This window comes from Oncorhynchus nerka, linkage group LG6, assembly GCF_034236695.1.
Source record: "Oncorhynchus nerka isolate Pitt River linkage group LG6, Oner_Uvic_2.0, whole genome shotgun sequence".
Classification (NCBI taxonomy): Eukaryota; Metazoa; Chordata; class Actinopteri; order Salmoniformes; family Salmonidae; genus Oncorhynchus; species Oncorhynchus nerka.
The window spans coordinates 45,976,298-45,998,422 of NC_088401.1; the positions used below are offsets into that span (position 1 = coordinate 45,976,298).

Genomic DNA, 22,125 nt, shown 5'->3' on the forward strand with positions numbered 1-22,125 from the left:
TTGTTGTATAACAGATTTATTCAAAAAAGTATCTATACATAGTGTTTCAATAAACATAACATATCTTCGTGCAAAGCATGAAACTGAGTTTTACAGTACAGCGCTGCATGTTCACCAAGACCTTCCGTTAATATGTTGGCCCTAATGATCAACAAATCCAAGTGCTTCCATTTTTAAATATATTTTTTTATTTAATCTTTAACTAGGCAAGTCAGTTAAGAGCAAATTCTTATTTACAATGACGGCCTACCCCGGCCAAACCCGGACGCCGCTGGGCCAATTGTGTGCCGCCCTATGGGATTCCCAATCACGGCCGAATGTGATTCAGCATACTCTGTAATCAATCTCTTTTCCCTAGCTGAAAGAACAGGCTACAGAATGCATTTCATCATTGCAGTTGGTTCCCTTTCAAATACTTGTTTTGATGTACCACATGTGGGATTCGCTAGCATCACCTATTAGGCTTGGGTGGCATCCAGATCGTCATACCGACCTTGTGCCATACCGGGATATTCTGTAATACTGGCACTGAACACAAGGGCTGGTGTTGTCAAACCCCACTGATACTCTAATCTGAAGGATAGCAATGCCAACAAATACATGGAAAATCCCATAGAGAATGCTAATTAAATTAAACTAGTTTCAGGAAACTAAGCATATGACGCACGTCACTACTTCACAGGAGAAGCATTTGAACGTAAACATTCATTTTTTAAATCAAAATGCGTGTCAGAAATGCCTTCTGGAACACGTGAACTTTCATGTGCCTTAATAACAAACTTGTACTCCCGAGTCCACAAAGCTTCAGCTTTTCCTCATCCCGCTTCTACTGCGATTGATTCACGCGACCAGACCACTGCATCCCCATCTTACGAGCGGCTGAGGATAAATCTTCGCTTTTAAACAACTCTCCTCAATGGAGCAGGGCCAAGACATACCAGTACTACTGCCCAGGATTGGGAATACTGTATTAGGAACAATGCGCTGCTTTTCCTTTGGCTACATTGCCTGACATCTTACATCATGCCACCGGCTGCTCTGTACCCAGAGAGCCCACTTCCCGCATCTATCCGGACTGACTTGCTGCATCCTGGTAGAAGCTACAACCCTGTGAGGGCCCTGAGAGACCCCATTCCCAAAACAGTGACCTGGAGAGCTGACACACCCTTGATTTTTTAAATTGAACCTTTATTTAACTAGGCAAGTCAGTTAAGAACAAATGTATGTTGCCTATCCTCCGTTTTCAGTCTACATGGAGCAAAGAAACAGGACCTTCCCGTCATCTTCGAGCCCCTCGCTGCTCACGACCAGTCCAGGCTGCTATCATCATGCAGGATTTGTACCCTAGCAAACAAAGCAATTATATACCCTCACCCGGATGCTATAGCAGGCCGGTGACTCCTGGAAAAGAGTGCCAGCCCCCTTAGGCACGCTCTCTTGTTTTACAGTTGATGCATTTTCTTGGAAGAATGATATGACTAAAAAGATCGTTCCTTCCTACACTCAGTTTTCCATCATCCTATACTGTAAAAATGCCAGACTTTTTTGGACGGAGAGGTCTCGTCATTGTTAAGGTCCTCTAGCCGCTTTCTCAGCCTGCGAGGGCCCCGACAGGACCACAGTTTATCCAAACTTATGTCGCTTACGCCCAGCCTCTAAGTCTATAGCTCGTCCTGGGACGTGTCTATTGTGCTAAAGATTCTTTCACAGCAGCTACTAGCCGCTGAGAAGCATAGAGATGTAATATTCCTCAGTCTTTCGCTTTACTACTGCCCTTGGCGTACCTAAAGCGAGTGTGTGGACTGCCCTTTACCAGCCACTGTTCGAGCCCGCAGTCTTTCAGGTTAATGTACCTAACCCCATCCATTGGCATGGGTTGACATTTTCTCTTTGTCACACCTTGGAGCCTATGGCTTTTTGCCTGTCGCCTTCCCCAGAAGGGTGTCCCCATCATTGTCCAGTATGTGTGTTGCGCATCTACTTGGATGGAATGAGAGCTCAGGCAAAGTTATGATGCTCTTCATTCATTGGGAAACCAATGGACCCTTCTATCTTAGACGATATCCTGCCGGATCATGAGGACTATTATATTTATTCATACTGGCGTGGGTGATAGCATTCGTAGGGGCCTGAAAGGTCCCTCTCCTACAGAGGAGTGTACCTCTTGGGTAGAGTTTTTGGGACATATCACATTAAACTTAGATTTTGTGAGGCACAAATTGGGCTTCCCCTCAGTTATGAGGTTTTTCCCGACGGGTTGTTTATGCACCTTCTTGGTGCGTACTCCCTCTGTTTCGGAGCCTCTGAGGGTTGCTGATGTTGTGACTACCCTGGCTTCAGAGACCATGTTTGCGATATGGGAGTCGGCCATTTCTCACGTGATACAGATCTATCACCGTATTTCCCTGTGAGGAAGAGCGCAAGGAAGACAAGCATGCTTGATAATAACCAGAGTGGCTCCTTATCCTTTATTTAAAAGGGGGAGATCAAGCTGATCCTAACTGTTAAAGGCCTATTTCTATTTTGCCTTGTTTATCAAAAGTGTTGTAAAAACTTGTCAATAATCAAATGACTGGCTTTCTTAATGTCTATAGTATTCTCTTTGGGTGTGCAATCTGGTTTCCGCTCAGGTTATGGATGTGTCACTGCAACCTTAAAGCTCCTCAATGATGTCACCATTGCACTTGATTCTAAGCAATGTTGTGCTGCTATTAATATTGACTAGGCCAAAGCTTTTGATACGGTAGACCATTCCATTCTTGTGGACCAGCTAAGAAGTATTGGTCTCCGAGGGGTCTTTGGGCTGGTTTGCTAACTACCGCTCTCAAAGAGTGCAGTGTATAAAGTCAGAAGATCTGCTGTCTCAGCCACTGCCTGTCACCAAGAGAGTACCCCAAGGCTCGATCCTAGGCCCCACACTCCTCTCAATTTACATCAACAACATTGCTGAGGCAGTAGGAAGCTCTCGCATCCATTTATATACAGATGATAGTCTTATACTCAGCTGGCCCCTCCAGATTTTTTGTTAAATGCTCTACAACAAAGCTTTCTTGGTGTCCAACAATCTTTCTCTACCCTTAACCTTGTTCCGAACACCTCCAAAACAAAAGTAATGTGGTTTGGTAAGAAAAATGCCCCTCTCTCCACTGGTGTGATTACTACCTCTGAGGGTTTAGAGCTTGAGGTAGTAACCTCATACAAGTACTTGGGAGTATGGCTAGGCGGTGCACTGTCCTTCTCTCAGCACATATCAAAGCTGCAGGCTAAAGTTAAATCTAGACTAGGCTTCCTCTTTCGTAATCGCTCCTCTTTCACACCAGCTGCCAAACAAACTGTGATTCAGATGACCATCCTACCCATGCTAGATTACGGAGAAGTAATTTATAGATCGGCAGGTAAGGGTGCTCTCAAGCGGCTAGATGTTCTTTACCATTCGGCCATCAGATTTTCCACCAAGGCTCCTTATAGGACATCACTGCACTCTATACTCCACTGTAAACTGGTCAGCTCTGTATACCCGTCGCAAGACCCACTGGTTGATACTTATTTACAAAATCCTTAGGCCTCACCCCCCCCCTATCTGAGATCTACTGCAGCCTTCATCCTCCACATACAACACCCATTCTGCCAGTCACATTCTTTTAAAGGTCCCCAAAGCACGCACATCCCTGGGTAGCTCCTCTTTTCAGTTTGCTGCAGCTAGCGACTGGAACGAGCTGCAACAAAACACTCAAACTGGACAGTTTTATCTCAATCTCTACATTCAAAGACTCAATCAACGACACTCCTGACAGTTGTGGCTGCTTTGTATGATGTATTGTTGTTCTTAACTGACTTGCCTAGTTAAATAAAGGCTAAATACAATTTAAAAAATGAGATGAAGGGCTCACCTTATTTGCCACTCTACTTGTCTGTCGGTCTCCAACAGATGCTTCCGATAGGTTATTTGGAGAGAATAGTTGATCCTGGCGAATCCCACATGTGATACATCTCACTCATTATCAGAATTTGGGGTTACGTAAGTAACCTTAAGTTGTTTTATTACTGTAGAAAATCTTTATGCTTGCAAAACTAACCCTATTGGTCTCATCTGTGATTCAATCAAATTTAGCACACTAACTCCCACAGACACCTTTTCACTTTTTATCTTAGGCACACGCTAAGACAATGTGTGTGCCTAAAAACCCATGTACTGTAGATACTACAGGTTAACCATAATAGCAGCAACTAATATCTTAACGGTTAACTACAAACAACATTAAGTGCCCTTATTGTAACTGTGGGACATTCAATATATTCATTAAATGTTGAGTCCTTTCTGAATATAGCAACAATTCAGATCTTCCCTTCTAAATAGTTCATTATCGAAACAAGGCATTATCATGACATCCCTTTAGATTTAATCTCTGCAGTGACGTAGAGGTGGTGTTTGAGGGAAGGGTGTTCAGCTGATGATGGTCCTGGCCCAGCTTGCAGAGTACAGGTTGTGGTCCTGGCCTGGGTCTCTCTCCATGAGGTACAGTTCCACAGCGTGGACCACCAGGTCAGTCTGGAAGCTAGCAGGGTCGAAACCCACCCACAGGGTGAAGCGGTAGTCCCAGGAGGGCAGAGTAGCCCATCACCTAGAATTCCTTCAGGTTAGGCTTGTCAGAGTTCTCCTGGGGGGGGTGTCTGCAGGCCTTGGGATACTGGCTGCAGTCCTTGCTGTAGTCTAGGTGCTTGAAGGAGTAGGCCAGGTTGTCTCCCTAGGGTACAGAGCTCCACGTCGAAGGAGTTGTCAAGACAGGGGTGTGGGGGCTTCAGCCCAGCCAGGTAAGACACTGTGGGGAAGACATCTAGCAGCTCACTCACATTCCTCCAGTGAGAGTAAGATAGTCACAATCCATCAACAGAACTGGGAATAACAATGTCACATAGTAGAGAACAAACTTCTCTTGCACCATCTGTCCTGTGGGAGAATGATTGTCACAGGAAGGAGTCAGAGGAATATTAAAGTCTCAAATTACTCAATGGCTTCCTTTCCTTCACTGTACCAATGTCTGATAGGGAAAAAAAAGACTGGATAGGTTTCCAGCATACTGCTTTCCTCTGTCACACCTTGCAAGATCAGTGCTAATTATATAATAAAGTATAAGAGAAGTACACACAAGGAATTAAAACTAGTTACTAACTATATGACTGAATACCTTGTGTAAAGTGATGCTGTGCTGGACCAAACACATCTATGTAGGGAAAGATCTCATCCCCTGGCGGACTGCAGTCACACCTGGTACGTAGAACATTAGGGGAAGGCGAGTGGCCACGTCAAAGTTGCTGTATTTGGCCCATTCCCCATGCTACCCAAGTGACCATCCTTTAAGAGAAAGGAATCATAATTACATTGTCATTTTTGTAAAATAAGCAATCGGACAACATAAAATGTATTATTGGCCATGGTATGCAACATACAGGCATGGAATAAAAAACATGTAACAATAACTCATTTGACATACGATGCTCCTGTAAATCAACCTACAGTTCATAGTCAAGACAACATATCAGTCCCTCCAGGATTTCGGCAGGGATTTTTTGTGATATTTGTAGGCAAAAATTCTGACATTTTGCACGGTAATATGCAATGATTTTGTCCAATTTGTTGTAGAAATGCGCTGACGAGGGAAAACATTTGTTGACGTGTGGCTTGATTGAACCATATTATGTGGTAAATTAGAGGTGATTGGTTGAAATTGCATGCCCTCTTTATAAACTGTGGTGATGGGTCAGTTTTATGCGATGTTTTGACTTTTTTTTAATGCAGAAGTGCAGTGATTGTTCAAATTTGCAAGCCCTCGCATATTATGGAGGGAATTGTTGATAAAAAAAATTAAAAAACATGATCATAGAATCCTGGAGGGACTGATATATGCTATGAATGGATCCAAGCTGGTGAAGTAAATCTTTGTCAACTCAGGAAGGTGAAAGCAGAATTTTGATGTTCTCACACCCCCATCTAGTGGCTAAAGAGTACCTCAAGCACTGCCATTAACAAACCATTACAGACACTAGGGGTTCGTTCAGTTTGATTAAACGTTTGGTACATTGCGTGACGGTTTGTACTGAATGACATGTTCCCCCACGTTTTTTAAACAAATTTTGATGTACGTTTGCTCCGTTTGGTGTGTGTGGTGGGGTGCGGCTTGGAGCAATGAGTGACGTATTTAAAGGGCAGCGGTGTATTTTGAATCGTCATACCAACCCACGACCCAACTCCTCCCCGTTTTTCAACTTGTCATTCAGAACAGCAACGTTTATATTTAACTGAACACTGCACACCATTTTTTCATACTGAACCCAGCCCAGTTTAGGACTGGGCTATATGGCCAAATTACTTTTCCAATGGTCTGAAGTAAAGAGCACATCATTGTCTTTAGCCAGGCCCAGATCATCCAGAGTATTTGACAACATGCCCACTTGGGAGTCCAGGTACATCACAGAAACATAATAGTGCTGTCGAATCTAGAGCTGAGTCACAAACATTGTCTGATGAAGGTCTCTGACCGAAACACAGATTTTTAACTCTGGATTTATAATAAACAATATATATTCTATAATGAGAGAGTGTCTTGACATAACTTCTGATGCTGAATCACTAACACAAATATTAATAGTATGTGGTATGAAACCAAAAACGGCTCTTCAAAGGGTTCTCCTTTGGGGACAGCCGAAGAACCCTTTTAGGTTCTAGATAGCACTTTTTTTCCCAAAGAGTGTACATGTATAATCAACCTGGAATTCCTTTGGTATTGGTTCATATGGGAAGCTGACATTCAGAGCTTGAACATCTTCCTAATGTCAGTCCAGGGATTGTAGGTCATGCTGGGGAGGCCTTTAGGAACATCAGGGTCATCTTATCCAGGGATAGTGCTTCAAGAACTCCTAATACACACAAAGTTTGTTAGGCAATTGGCAAAGCCTTTCATCAGTTAACAAATCATACCATCTACATTAGGGCTCTCCAACCCTGTTTCTGGAGAGATACCCTCCTGTAGGTTCACCCCAACCCCAGTTGTAACTAACCAGATTCAGCTTATCATCAGCCATTTATTAGAATCAGGTGCGCTTGAATAGTGTTGGAGCAAAAAACTATAGGACGGTAGCGCTGCAGGGACAGGGTTGGAGAGCCTGATCATTCTATTGGGGGAATCATACTTGCTCATTAATGCCATCTGATTGCACAGTTAAAAAGTCAATGTCTGAAAATAAGGGCAGCTGCAGGTGCGGTACCTGTGGGATTCTGAAAGGAATGTGAGGTTTGTGGAATCCAACAGCGAGAAATAAGTGCTTCCCAGAATCCCTTGTGGACTTGAGCAGTCTGACAGCCTCTGTGCTCTCCATGTATGGTAGTGTCCCCAGAGGGGGTTCTGACACATTCACCGAGCACAGCAGGTTGACATGCAGTTGGCCATCAATGCCCTTGCAAACCTAAACAAACCAACATTTTCTTTAGCTAAACAACATTTTACATGTATGAATGTGAAAATGCACAGAAAAAACATCTTACGATAAGCAGTTTTGAGTATTACACAGCGAGATGGCTCAAAACAGGCAGGCAGAAGCATCTTTAGCCATTATATCTTAAAGATGGAATCCGCAGTAGGAAGAAACAGCGCCACTGTCCACCCTTCCAATGTTGTTTTTGTTGAAAAAGTGATGACAAGCCTTGCGCAATGTGGTAAATAAAATAAAATATTTTTAAAAAATGCAGTCCATATTCTGCTGTTCTATTGCTGTGCAATGATGTCCGAGGGAAAAAAAGTGCTTCGCTGTTTTACGGTATCCACTATAGGGATTCCATTTGGAAAATGTGGCACCGGACATTTGACCAGCAGAATTTTAATTCAGCAGACATTTGAAAAATGTACCGGACCCAAGGGCATTGGGTGAGTAACCTGATTAGGGCCTCTACCCACAGTGCGAAGAATGACATAAATCACATTTAGATTAAGGTAATTCATATTAACAGAACATGCAAATGGAAGATGCAACGATTTGTGGTCCTTGTTAACAAATTCTGATGTGCACTTTGAAGATGTTAGAACTGTCCACATTTACTTTTCCTCAGCTAACAAGACTAACGAACAGCAAAATCACTAGCTCCCATAGTAGAAAAGTTTACCTATACTATTGGTGCGCTTGTCGAGAAAGAAAGCCTATTCCGAACAAACTCTGGGACCGCTGTGGGATGATAGATCCCAAATTCATACAACCAGGCCTAGGCTACATAAACAAAAAAAAGTTTAAAAGAAAAGAGTCTTACGCAACAGATCAGAACATTCATTTAAAAATGTTGATAAACTATTATTCACATTATAAAGTTCAGCAATACACACAAGGCAGTAGGCTTCACGTGAATGTTAGTACCATAATGCAATTAGCAGGGCAAAGTGTTGTTAAAAGCACACCGCACGTGCCTGCGGTTTCATGTGACAGAGATGATGCAACAACTAGCATGGGTTGCTAATATGACACGGATTGTGCCTTTGGCTACTGGACAATGAAATAAAGTTGATATAAAATAATTGCCTCCACTGATAGTCTGATTTTGGCTAGGCTTCTTTAAAGCAAGGTAAGATATGCCTCATAATATGCAGTAAAATGTTCAGGTTTCAAACAATTAAGTATATGTTTTCAAAATGCATGCTGCCTCCAGCTCATTGCAAAGTGGTGTGTGTGATGCGCTGATGAAGCCTGCCTTCTGTTGTCTATGCATTTGCTGTTTGAGATGCTGTAGCAGCAGCTCTTGCTCTGTCTGAAAGATATTCCACTCAAAGGCTCTGTATGTGTATGCTGTACTCGTGATAAGAGACATAAACGAATATACTGTACACATGCGCCAATTTAGTTCCACCAAATTATGCAAATTAACCTATAGACCGATACGCATGACCAGTCACATGTATTTACATCCACTGGTATTTACATCAATTAATAGGCTTAAAAGCATTTCGCAATGGGCTTTTTCCTCTCCCGGTGGACAATTGACTGGCAGCAATTTTATTTATCAGCTTTTCAACAATACATACAAAATATTAAAAATATTGCCCAAAACCCGGCTAGTACCGGCTAATGGAAACCCTGGTTTTCTTAGAGGAGTATCTACACAATTAACTACTGTTTGCAATAACTTCTTTGTTGTAATATCGCAAACGGACGTGGCAGTTTCACCTTTAAGGATTCCAGCTTTAAATGACTGTTTGTATACTGAATTGAATCCAATCACTATACTGAATAGTACCCATTAAATATACAGAGATTCATTTAAGTCATACATGACCAGAGCATCTGTAGACTAGGGAGACACGGCAGCAGTCAAGGCAAACACTGACCTTCCTATTATCATATTTGAAAGAGGGAGGATGATAAGGAGGTACAGACCAGCTGTATGGGTAATCATCTGAGTGATTGGCGGCTGGCTATGCCTTCAACACAAGCACATAAGACAGTGAGAGTAGCACAACACAATGACTCAGGAGGACAAGTATTAACAAGGCAACTGAAACAGCCTCTAGCAATTTGAAAGCTCTCACATGAGATCCTGCACCAAATAAGCAGGGAGATATTTGAAAAAAACTGAAAACAGTGGATATTAAACAAAGTGCAGAAAACCAGAGAATTGTTAACACATTTTTCAAAGTAGACTGATAAAATAAATTCACCAACCACTAAAAACATTAAGTAGGTCTAGAAAAATGGCTAGGATATTTACCTGGATGAAAGACCTTCACCACTGGCATAGTGGTGTAGCCCTTTGACTTGAAGCACTGAGGGAGAGTTGTGTAGATCCCTGCATTGACTCTCCAGTGGGAGATAAAGTCATATAACTTGGTTGTGTCAGGTCTATGACTTGTTAGTAAGGAGGTCCGACTTGGTGCACACACTGCTTGCTACAAATTGAATGACAGAAAGAAAGAAAAAAAGGTGAAGAAGAAAATAGATTCAATTATACAATTACAACTGATTGCTAACTTAAGTTGGCTTGGGCTACATAACTAAATCACGTATCTGCTGTAGGCCTACCTGGGCATATGCGTTGAGAAAGACATTGCGTTTAGAGGCAAGATGATCAATGTCCTGTTTCACAACAGGATCCCCGTAGTATCCTAATGTTGGTCTCATATCATCAGCTATGATGAAATTAACATTTTGTCAGTCTAAAGGAAAACAAATGAGTGTTACAATGTTGCCCCACCATAATCAGCTACAAATGTAGGAAGTGGATGGAGTACAGGGCTCAACGTGTCCTTCGAGGAGGCTAAAAAGAGATTTAGACTTGGAAAAGTTGAATATTTTCAGAAGGAGTTGGGTAATTGGTTAAGGGAGGAGGATTGCAGGGAAAGAGAGAAGAGGTTGAAAAGACTGAGGCAGGCAGAGGATGGGTTTGTATCTGGTGAAGCTAGCAATAACAAGGGAGAGGGTATGTCAAGGAAGATTGGTGCCAAGTTCAAACACAGTGAGCCTGACGCCAGTTCGAGTTCCTGTGGGTGAAATGGAAGGGGTAGAAGGTGTTGTGAGGAGCTTGGAGCCTGTGCCTTGCATTGATGGCCATGGTTATGACCAGGCTTCCTAGCGTCATAGCAATGGTTATCAAGTCACAGGACATAGATGTTGTGGTGGCAGCTGCAAAGTAGTACTTGGGGGTAGAAAAGTTCAGAAGAGTTACAGGGTGTGTTGAGTGGTAGTGTCCCGTCCTCTCAGGTCGTTGGTGGTTGATTTTAATGAGTGTAGGGTTAGTTGGGAGGGTAATTAAAAAATAAATAAAACATCCCGTTTCCCCCTTTCTATCGAAAAGTGTAATGGATTTTTTTTAAATGACCCTGCCAACTAAACCTACACTCATTAAAAAACCCACCACCCCTTTGGCACTATCCGATCCTACTCCAGGCAGAGGCCTGGGAGGACCGGGACACTACCACTACATTTCAGTTAGGTGCGGTAATGCAACATATTGGATGCTAACCGCCGTTAAACCTCACCGAAGTAGAAACGTAGTAAGACGCTTAACACACACCAGACATTGAGCAACATAGCTACATTATAGCTACAACACAAAAACATTGCAACAGTGTGTTACTGAGCAAGAATTGGGCAATACGTTTGTACACTATAATAAGTATTTTTTTAAATGTATCTACTAGGTTAATGTTGGGTTAGAAAAACTTGTGAAATTACTTACTTCTTGCACCAACTTGACAGAAGAAAATGATACAACAACTCAAGACGCAAATACATTTCTGGACAGACAAAGACAACATAAGCTAATGTAGCTTGTGCATGGTCTAGAATGTTATTTCATGGAAATAAACTGCATAAAAACACGCGACAAGTATTCAAGGTGTCTATCTGTCTAAACATAGCAGCGTGTCTGCTTGAAAAAGAAACTGTTCATGGTTTTTAAATGGCAGTTGAAAACCAAAAAGGTGCATTACTGCCACCAACTGGACTGGAGTGTAAATCCATTACACTGATACAAAAAGGGGAAAAATAAAATTACCCTGCCAACTAAACCTACACATTAAAAAACCCACCACCTCTTTGACCCTATCCGATCCTACTCCAGGGAGGACGGGACACTGCCACTCAACATACCCTGTAAACTCTTCTGAAGTGAAATCTCAAATACCCAAGTACTTCTCTGCAGCTGGCACCACAACATGTATTTTCTGTGATTTTACATTTCATTTCTGCAGTACAGTTGATAACCATTGCTATTAATGCTAAGAAGCCAACCTTACTGAAGTGTATATCATTTGTTGGCCTATCCCTCTGTACTAGCACAGATCTATTACTCACATGGATCCTCACCCTTGACCCATCATGCTCTACTTTCTTCACTGCCTCAGCATACGACACCTTCGGTAGACCATCATCGTACTTCTCTAACACCCTTCTTGAAAATTGACCACGTCTCCCTTTCTACCTAATTTCTGCCATCCTCACACCCACATCCCAGCCTTGATCAACCATGAACTCCCAGTCAGTCAGTCAGTCCTACAAATATCAGCAGTTTTGCTAAATGGAGAAAAAAAAATGGGGGAAATAGGGAAAAAAATACAAACCAATATCAATGTACACCTTTAGTCAGATTAAAATGTCTACTTAGGCTCTGTGGTAAGTTGGTGGTTGAAGATATCCCTCTAGTGGTGTGGGGGCTGTGCTTTGGCAAAGTGGGTGGGGTTATATCCTTCCTGTTTGGCCCTGTCCGGGGGTGTCGTCGGATGGGGCCACAGTGTCTCCTGACCCCTCCTGTCTCAGCCTCCAGTATTTATGCTGCAGTAGTTTATGTGTCGGGGGGCTAGGGTCAGTTTGTTATATCTGGAGTACTTCTCCTGTCCTATTCGGTGTCCTGTGTGAATTTAAGTGTGCTCTCTCTAATTCTCTCTTTCTTTCTCTCTCTCGGAGGACCTGAGCCCTAGGACCATTCCTCAGGACTACCTGACATGATGACTCCTTGCTGTCCCCAGTCCACCTGGCCGTGCTGCTGCTCCAGTTTCAACTGTTCTGCCTTATTATTATTGGACCATGCTGGTCATTTATGAACATTTGAACATCTTGGCCATGTTCTGTTATAATCCCCACCCGGCACAGCCAGAAGAGGACTGGCCACCCCACATAGCCTGGTTTCTCTCTAGGTTTATTCCTAGGTTTTGGCCATTCTAGGGAGTTTTTCCTAGCCACCGTGCTTCTACACCTGCATTGCTTGCTGTTTGGGGTTTTAGGCTGGGTTTCTGTACAGCACTTTGAGATATCAGCTGATGTACAAAGGGCTATATAAATACATTTGATTTTATTTGATTTTGATTTGATTTAGAGGGAAGAACATCTTTAGAAAGTATTCCAAAATTATCTATCCAGATTTCGGCCATCGGATAGGATTAAATTATATTATATTTCTATACATTTAATCCTATCCAAAAGCCAAAATTCGGATAGCTAACATTTGAAAAACTGGGCCCAGGAGATCCAAAAACCTTTCGGCCGCATTCCCAAATATATATCCATTTCCTTTGATTTCTTGTTCGTTTGCCTGAAATATTTCAATTAGCAATATGAATAGGCTGGAGTGGAGTGCTCTCAGGAGAATAATGATCCACAAGACCACGCAGTCAGCACCAGGAGAAGCTCATATTCCAATAGCATCTGTTAACACCGATACATCCTACCAAAATACAACCTATGACTGCCCTGCTAATTTGCCTTGCTGGACCTTGTAAACTAACTGATCCAAATATTTTCCTAATCAAACATGCATTCAAAACACGGCGGTTTTGAGTGATTATTCAAATACTTGTTTGGAAGAAAATATAGTTCTTTATTTATTGTTTAATTATTCAAGATTCCATTTGTTATTTAATTTCAGAATAAAATGCTTGATTGTACTTAAAGGCATGAATGACTCGTAATGACATGAATGAATGATTGATTATATTGAAGTAGGCTAAGTTATATTAGGGGATAAAACAGAATGCGCTCTCACAACTCAATGGTGGATAGCTTATATTTAAATAAGGCTACTAAGCGAATCAAGAGCAAAATAATACACTTGATTTAGGCTACATTATTGCATGCTAAATGTTTGTCAGTGACAGATGAGCAAACAAATATATTAGCTACCACCGCCAAAGATCAATTAAGGTCATTTCCATGTAAAACAACCTGCTCTCAGAGCATTTCGTATTATTCTGTACGTAAACCCAAGAAATTCCATTTAGTATGATATGTATTAATCTGTGGTTGTCCGTTACCCATTTTGTATGATATGTTACGAATTACAATTTGCATATGTTACGAATTACAATTCGTATTATATGTTACGCATTTGCAAAATAGTTTTACTGTAATACAACAAAATGTGGAAAAGGTCAAAGGGTGTGAATACTTTCAGAAGGTACTGTATTCATATTCTTATACACAGTACAGTTCAATTAAATATTTAGAAAGATGAGAGGTACTGTGATGCAATATGTTTTTTATATGTTTTTTTTAAAGCTAAACTCGCTTTTTGCCTGGGTAACCTATGATGGCAGAGCATTCCACAATGACATGGCTCTACAATGTCTTCAGAAAGTATTCACAACCCTTGACTTTTCCTACATTTTGTTGTGCTAAAGCCTGGATTAAAAATTTATTAAATTTAGCTTTTTTGTCACTGTTATACACACAATACACGCTGTATCACATCCAGCTGTGATTGGGAGTTCCATAGGGTGACGCACAATTGGCCCAGCATCTTGGGTTTGGCCGGAGTAGGCCGTCATTGTAAATAATAATTTGTTCATAACTGACTGGCCTAGTTAAGTAAACGTGAAATTAAAAAATTTAAAAATTCAAACAAACCCCATAATGTCAGAGTGGAATTATGTTTTATTTTTTTTTACAAATAATTAAAAATGAAAAGTTGAAATGTCTTGAGACAATAAGTATTCAAACCCTTTGTTATGGCAAGCCTAAATAAGTTCAGGAGTAAAAATGTGCTTAATAAGTCACATAATAAGTGGCATGGAGTCTCTCTGTGTGCAATAATAGTGTTTAACATTGTTTTTTTTATAACTACCTCATCTCTGTATCCCACACATACAGTATAATTATCTGTAAGGTGGGAGTGGATTTCAAACACAGATTCAACTACAAAGACCAGGGAGGTTTTCCAATGCTTTCAAAAGGTCACCTGTTGGTGTTTGGGTAAAAAATATATATACAAAAAAAGCGTATATATTTTTTTTATCTCGGCAAATCAGTTAAGAACAAATTCTTACTTACAATGACAGCCTACCGGGGAACAGTGGGTTAACTGCCTTGTTCAGGAGAAGAATAACAGATTCTTACCTTGGGGATTTGATCCAGCAACCTTTTGGTTACTGGCCCAACACTCTAACCACTAGCCTACCTGCCGCCCAAAATATTGAATATCCCTTTGTTATTAATTACACTTTGGATGGTGTATCAATACACCCAGTCACTACAAAGATACAGGTGTCCTTCCTAACTCAGTTGCCAGAGAGGAAGGAACAAACTCAGGGATTTTACCATGAGGGAAATGGTGACTTTCAAACAGAGTTTAATGGCTGTGATATGAGAAAACTGAGGATGGATCAACAACATTGTAGTTACTCCACAATACAAACCTAATTGACAGTGAAAAGAAGGAAGCCTGTTTGCAAATAAAATGGCCTTTGGCCTTTTTGTCCTGAATAAAAAGGGGTATGTTTGGGGCAAATCCAATACATTACTGAGATCCACTCTGCATATTTGCAAGCATGGCAGTTAGGGATAGGTGATATCTAACACACAAACATATACTATGTTGAAGTTTGAACAGGTCAGAATTAACCTGAGTCCTTTGACATAGTCAAATTGATGGGTATAGCAGCGTAGATAAGCTCCTGGCCGCTCATCAAAGATACTGGTCGGTCGGACGGACAGACAGGCGGGTGGTGGGACGCACGGACGGACACACGGATGGACGCACACACACACACACGCACGCACGCACGCACGCACGCACGCACACACACACACACACACACACACACACACACACACACACACACACACACACACACACACACAGAGAGAACACTGATTACATTACAAATGGTGGTTATGATTAGCCTGGTGGAAGCGTGAGGACTCACAAAGGTACTTGTGTCGCATGACACACTATATTCTATGCTTGACAAGCTGTGAAAATAGCAAGTGATCAGTGAATTAAATTATTTTTGGAGGTCGATAAATCATTGCAATCACATTACTGGACATGTTATGACACCCATCTTTGCTCCTTTTGGTAGGTCACGGCATCCATTCATGAGCAGGGGATCAGTCTGGCAACCAACTGTGCACTTTGTCTAACAGAAAAGCAGGGTCAAAGTTTGTCCTCATCCCTCAATTATAAAGATACACGTAGCGTATTTTTCCACACGTAGCGTATTTTTCCACACGTAGCGTAGAAAAATCGTCTGTCCTCAGTTGCAACACTCACTACCGAGTTCAAAACTGCCTCTGGAAGCAACGTCAGCACAATAACTATTTGCAGGGAGCTTCATGAAATGGGTTTCCATGGCCGAGCAGTCGCACACAAGCCTACAGATCACCATGCGCAATGCTAAGCATCGGCTGGAGCGGTGTAAAGCTTGCCACCATTGGACTCTGGAGCAGTGGGAATGGACAAATCTGTGTTTGGCGGATGTCAGGAGGACGCTACCTGCCCGAATGCATAGTGCCAACTGTAAATTTTGGTGGAGGAGGAATAATGGTCTTAGGTTGTTTTTCATGGTTCGGGCTAGGCCCCTTAGTTCCAGTGAAGGGAAGTCTTAATGCTACATTAAAGTAGGGTACAAAACATTAGGAACACCTGTGCCTTCCATGACAGATAGACCAGATGAATTCAGGAAAAAGCTATGATCCCTTATTGATTGTCACTTGTTAAATCCACTTCAATCAGTGTAGCTGAAGGGGATGAAACAGGTTAAATAAGTATTCTTAAGCCTTGAGACAATTGAGACTTGGATTGTGTATGTACTGTAATGCCATTCAGAGGGTGAATGACCAAAACAAAAGATTGAAATGCCTTTGAATGTGGAATGGTAGTAGGTGACAGGCGCACCGGTTTGTGTCAAGAATTGCAACACTGCTGGGTTTTTCACGCTCAACACTGCTGGGTTTTTCACACTCAACAGTGTTCTGTGTGTATGAAGAACACACGGAAAACTGTGAACACATAGAAAACTATGTTTATTGAATATAGGATGAAAAATATTATTTTAGTTTCTATGTGGAATTTAACGCAATTTCAACATATACACAGTTCTGATGATTATGTTGAAATTAGATTGATGGAACAACCTGTTAGTCATGTTTAAAAACTGTATTTAAGTTTGAAGTTTTTCCCTCATTTCAAAGTTTACAATGTTGGTTGAAATTAGATGAAAACCGTACTGGTTGATGGCTTTTTTCAAATCCATCGTATTTTCCACGTTGATTCAACATCACAATACACTGACAAATTAAATTGAAGTAATTTGGAAAGGCACACAACTGTCTTTCTAAGGTCCCAAAGTTGACAGTGCATGTCAGAAGAAAAACCAAGTCATGAGGTTGAAGGAATTGTCCATAGAGCACTGAGACAGTGTCAAGGCACAGATCTGGGGAAGGGTACCAACAAATGTATGCAGCATTAAAAGTCCCCGAGAACACAGTGGAGAAGTTGTAAACCACTAAGCCTCTTCCTAGAGCTGGCCGCCTTGTCAAACTGAGCAATCGGAGGAGAAAGGCTTTGGTCAGGGAGGTGACCAAGAACCCAATGGTCACTCTGACAGAGCTCCAGAGTTCCTCTGTGGAGATAGGAGAAACGTCCAGAAGGACAACAATCTCTGCAGCACTCTACCAATCAGGCCTTTATGGTGGCCAAATGGAAGCCACTCCTCAGTAAAAGGCACATGACAACCCACTTGGAGATTGCCAAAAGACACCTAAAGGACTGTCAGACCATGAGAAACAAGATTCTATGGTCTGATGAAACCAAGATTGAACCCTTTGGCCTGAATGCCAAGCGTCACGTCTGGTGGAAACCGGGCACCGCTCATCACCTGGCCAAAACCATCCCTACGGTGAAGCATGGTCATGGCAGCATCATGTTGTGGGGATGTATTTCAGCGACAGAGACTGGGAGACTAGTCAGAATAAAGGGAAAGATGAATGGAGCAAAGTACAGAGAGAACCTTGATAAAAACCTGCTCCAGAGCGCTCAGGGCCTCAGACTGGGGCGAAGGTTCACCTCCCAACAGGACCACGACCGTAAGCACACAGCCAAGACAATGCAGGAGTGGCTTCAGGACAAGCCTCTGAATATCCTTGAGTGGCCCAGTGAGAGCCTGGACTTGAACCCGATCGAACATCTCTAGAGAGACCTGAAAATAGCTGAGCAGCTAAAAAATAGTTGTTGCTTTGTCATTATGGTTTATTGTGTGTAGATTTATGAGGGGGAAAACATATTTAATCCTTTTTTAGAATAAGGCTGTAATGTAAGAAAATGTAGAAAAAGTGAAGGGGTCTGAATACTTCCGAATGCACTAAGAACTCAGTGTCACACACATCTACAACTCATCCATTGCGTTTGCTTCTCCTATTTATGTCAAATGCAGTTGGCTACCCTCCATCCATTTCCCGGCAGCAACCTCACAACCAATGTTCCCTCTAATTTTCTTCAGCACTGAGCAAATGTCAGGTCTGCTGAGTGCAAACTTGAACACTGTGAAAATTCTGTACCCGCTTTAAAATACAGTTTTAACTGTGGCCAAGTAGACTACTGTAGCTATTTGATCATAATGTAGTCCTACAGTGCCAGTGTGGCCTACCATAAAAAAAAAAATGTAGAAAATGCATTCCATAACATTCTAACATGGAAATAGCTGCTCTATCATTCAGCCTACAGCAGTCAATGTGTGGTGTTCAATATAGGCCTACATTACATGACATGTTTGAAAAAAAGGCCTTGACATGAACCTGTTTATCCACTTGTCCTTCAGACAAGGAGGTGACTGAAAAGTTATTGTGTTGTTTGATGCAAGAAAACACTTTACAAAATAAAATGCATTATTATTCCCATGCCATTATTAGGAGAATCAGAGAAATTATGGTATCCTCTGCCTATTGGCTACTTAGCTTATTCAAGCCTGTGTCAAAACACAACACTGCCCCTTTAAAAAAAAAGCTCTTTACCCGACTTGCTTTTCTAAGATGTCTACAAATGTAGACATTTTATACTCTTGTATGAAGCAATCACTCCTCTTTTTCTGAACTCCTCTTTTTCTGACTACAAATTATCTATAACTGGGCTAATAACTCACTAACCAGCAAAGGGTATGAACAAAATGTGCACACATGGCTACATGCAGCTCTTGCTATGATCTCAAAACAAGCGCATCTACTCACAACCTCATCTCTAAACACAGTCCAGTTCAAAGTAAATGACACAGATCCATATAAGTCTACTGCAGTTCTGATTGGTTATAGTTATGTTGCACTGGTCTGTGTAGAGTATGGGCTGAGTCGTGCGCAATATAATCATACTGTATTCCGATGTCTTCTGCCTACAACAACATCTCTTGCATAGTTCGTTTTGTTTCAGGAATGTTGCATTGAAAGTGGATAATACTGCATTGATTCGATCACAATTGCCACAGTAAAGGGAAACAGGGAAAACTTTAGAAAGTTGAGAAATTCAACCTCGTGCTTCTTTTTCTCGGGGAGCTGATATTTTTTCTGCACTTTCCGCGTCAGTCCCCACATTGCTCAACCACAACTGTCACGTGCAATAGATACGTCTGAGGAACTTTCATTTACAGGAAATCACCAAGCGAAAGACATCAACATGGGTGAGCTCTGTTCAACTGTATGATCATTTGTAATCATAAAACTATATTTATTTCACATAGATTATTTTAGAAGGGCACCAGCTAAAGTAACCTATGGTATCTGTATTTGTCTAATTCGGATAGGAGTTGGAGTTGGAATTGGTGGATTCATTACATTCTTGACTTTAGCCTCTTGTTTTGGAGACATTACAAAGGTTGACACCAGTGGGGCCTCAGAGATAACCGCTAGACAAGACAAGCTAACTGTCCAAGGTATGTGAGTGACCGGTATTCAGAACCTTCCAATAATCAATAGTAATACATCCATCGACTCTATATCATTTGATAGGAAAGAAATTACATGCAAAGTTAAGATTTTATATTTATTTGACTATCAATCCTAATCCTCTAAAGGGGTGGATGCCTCTCATAAACTGGCTGAGCATGACCTGGTGAGGATGAACAAGTACAAGAAGCTCATCACCAGGGTGGGGCAGAAGCATGGCCTGGACCCAGCTATCATCGCTGGCATCATCTCCAGAGAGTCCCGGGCTGGGGCAGTGCTGGACCATGGCTGGGGAGATCATGGAAATGGCTTTGGGCTCATGCAGGTTGGTTGGCAGTTAGTTGGCACAAGATTTGTGTACATGTATCGTTGATTGTGTGTGAGAAAGAGGAAGCAGAACTTACCAAGGTGATTTCTGTTGAAATCTGAGAAGTTTAATAGCATCTTCCCCTTCCTCTTTTAGATTGTACTATAGGCTATTTTTATAATGCAATAGAAGTGGTGTGATTTATTTCTAAATATTTTCTTTTCATAGGTTGACAAGCGCTACCACAAGATAGTGGGGACATGGGACAGTGAGGAGCATATCAGTCAAGGCAGTGAGATTCTCAATGAGTTTATCCGAAGGATCCAGGCTAAATTCCCTGCGTGGCCCAAGGAGCACCAGCTGAAAGGTGACGTATTGCTCACCCACCTTTTTACTCTGTAGTTTGATAGAAGGCGAGGAGTTACATGTTTGTTATGTATGCAAATGCATGGATACCATGGCAAAAACATATTGTACATCTTTTCAGGGGGAATTTCAGCCTACAATGCTGGGGACAAAAATGTCCGCACCTATGAGCGAATGGACGTGGGCACCACTGGGGGTGACTATTCCAATGATGTTGTTGCCAGATCTCAATGGTTCAAAAGACAGGGTTATTGAAGACTCTCTTCATTATATTACTCCAGTCTTTGATTCTACCTATGGTGAAAATATTCAGTACGTGTTTTGGAATAAATCAAAGCAATAAAATGTCTTCTATTTTCTGAATAAATCAAAGCAGTGAAATACATTCTATTTTCTAAATACATGAAATGAAATGTCATTGTGTGGTCACTGGTCAACATTATTGTTTATATTTTAAGCAAACATCCTCTAATGCAGTGGTTCCCAAACTTTTTATAGTTCAGTACCCCTTCAAACATTCAACCTCCAGCTGTGTACCCCCTCTAGCACCAGGGTCAGCGCACTCTCAAATGTTGTTTTTTGCCATCATTGTAAGCCTGCCACACACACACACTTGTATGATACATTTATTAAACATATGAATGAGAGTGTGAGTTTTTGGCACAACCCGGATCGTGGAAAGTGACAAAGAGCTCTTATAGGACCAGGCCACAAATAATAATATAATAATAATAATCAATAATTTTGCACTTTATTTAACCATCTTACATATAAACCCTTAATTATTAATCCAAAATGGTAAATAACTAACCACAGGTTAATGAGAAGGGTGTGCTTGAAAGGATGCATATAACTCTGCAATGTTGGGTTGTATTGGAGAGAGTCTCAGTCTTAAATAATTTTCCACCCACAGTCTGCCTGTATTTCGTTTTCATGCTAGTGAGGGCCGAGAATCCACTCTCACATAGGTACGTGGTTGCAAAGGTCATCAGTGTCTTAACAGCGCGATTTGCCAAGGCAGGATACTCTGATAATCTGGCAGTGGCTTTTGATTAAATTCAATTTTCACAGAACCGCTTGTTGCAATTTCGATGAGGCTCTCTTGTTCAGATATCGGTAAGTGGACTGGCGGCAGGGAATGAAAGGGATAACGAATCCAGTTGTTTGTGTCAACTGTTTCGGGAAAGTACCGGCTTAATTGCGCACCCAACTCACTCAGGTGCTACGCTATATCACATTTGACACATTCCGTAAGCTTGAGTTCCTTTGCACACAAAAAAAATCATACAATGATGGAAAGACCTGTGTTTTGTCCTTGTTAATGTAGACCTCAATTTTTTCCCGCACATTGAATATAATTGCGGAGAGACCCTGTAATCGTAGATTCAGACCACTCAGGCGAGAAAAAACATCACCCAGATAGGCCAGTCGTGTGAGAAACTCGTCATCATGCAAGCGGTCAGACAAGTAAGCTCATCTCTCAATTAAAAAAAAAAAACGTGTCAATACTTTGCCCCTTGATAACCAGCACACTTCTGTATTTTGTAAAAGCGTTACATAATGTCCAAAATGTCTTTCAAGCTGTTAGGCATTCCCTTGGCAGCAAGAGCCTCTCAGTGCATGATGCAGTGTACCCAAGTGGCGTCGGGAGCAACTGCTTGCACGCGCATTACCACTCCACTATTTCTTCCTGTCATGGCATTTGCACCATCAGTACAGATACCAACACATCTTGACCACCAAAGTCCATTTGATGTCACAAAGCTGTCCAGTAC

General features: G+C 41.6%; 1 protein-coding gene and 2 long non-coding RNA genes across 6 annotated transcripts; 2 read left to right on the top strand and 1 right to left on the bottom strand.

Annotated features, from left to right (window-relative positions):
* Positions 1-4,007: 4,007 nt before the first annotated feature.
* LOC115130021 (uncharacterized) lies at positions 4,008-11,419 on the bottom strand. 4 transcript variants are annotated; one of them, XR_010464093.1, is made up of 7 exons: positions 11,213-11,419; positions 10,057-10,190; positions 9,746-9,923; positions 7,264-7,461; positions 6,766-6,915; positions 5,187-5,353; positions 4,008-4,948 (listed from the first exon to the last, which is right to left on the bottom strand). It is a non-coding gene; the product is annotated as an uncharacterized LOC115130021 (long non-coding RNA). The 4 variants fall into 4 exon arrangements; XR_010464094.1 differs by having other exon boundaries at positions 5,187-6,915; positions 10,057-10,163; XR_010464092.1 differs by having other exon boundaries at positions 5,187-6,915.
* On the top strand, positions 8,121-13,415 carry LOC135572189 (uncharacterized). Its single transcript, XR_010464096.1, has 2 exons — positions 8,121-8,605; positions 12,439-13,415. It is a non-coding gene; the product is annotated as an uncharacterized LOC135572189 (long non-coding RNA).
* Positions 13,416-19,306: 5,891 nt separating this feature from the next.
* Positions 19,307-20,768, top strand: LOC115130477 (lysozyme g-like). Its single transcript, XM_029661659.2, has 5 exons — positions 19,307-19,412; positions 19,536-19,664; positions 19,806-20,002; positions 20,213-20,351; positions 20,472-20,768. Exons 1-5 carry the CDS (start codon positions 19,409-19,411, stop codon positions 20,603-20,605), a joined length of 603 nt encoding a protein of 200 aa, XP_029517519.2. The 5' UTR covers positions 19,307-19,408; the 3' UTR covers positions 20,606-20,768.
* Positions 20,769-22,125: the final 1,357 nt, after the last annotated feature.

Coding starts and splice junctions, on each gene's coding strand:
- LOC115130477 (XM_029661659.2), top strand. Junction 19,665..19,805: donor AGACAAGCTAACTGTCCAAG/GTATGTGAGTGA, acceptor AATCCTCTAAAG/GGGTGGATGCCTCTCATAAA. Junction 20,003..20,212: donor ATGGCTTTGGGCTCATGCAG/GTTGGTTGGCAG, acceptor TTCTTTTCATAG/GTTGACAAGCGCTACCACAA.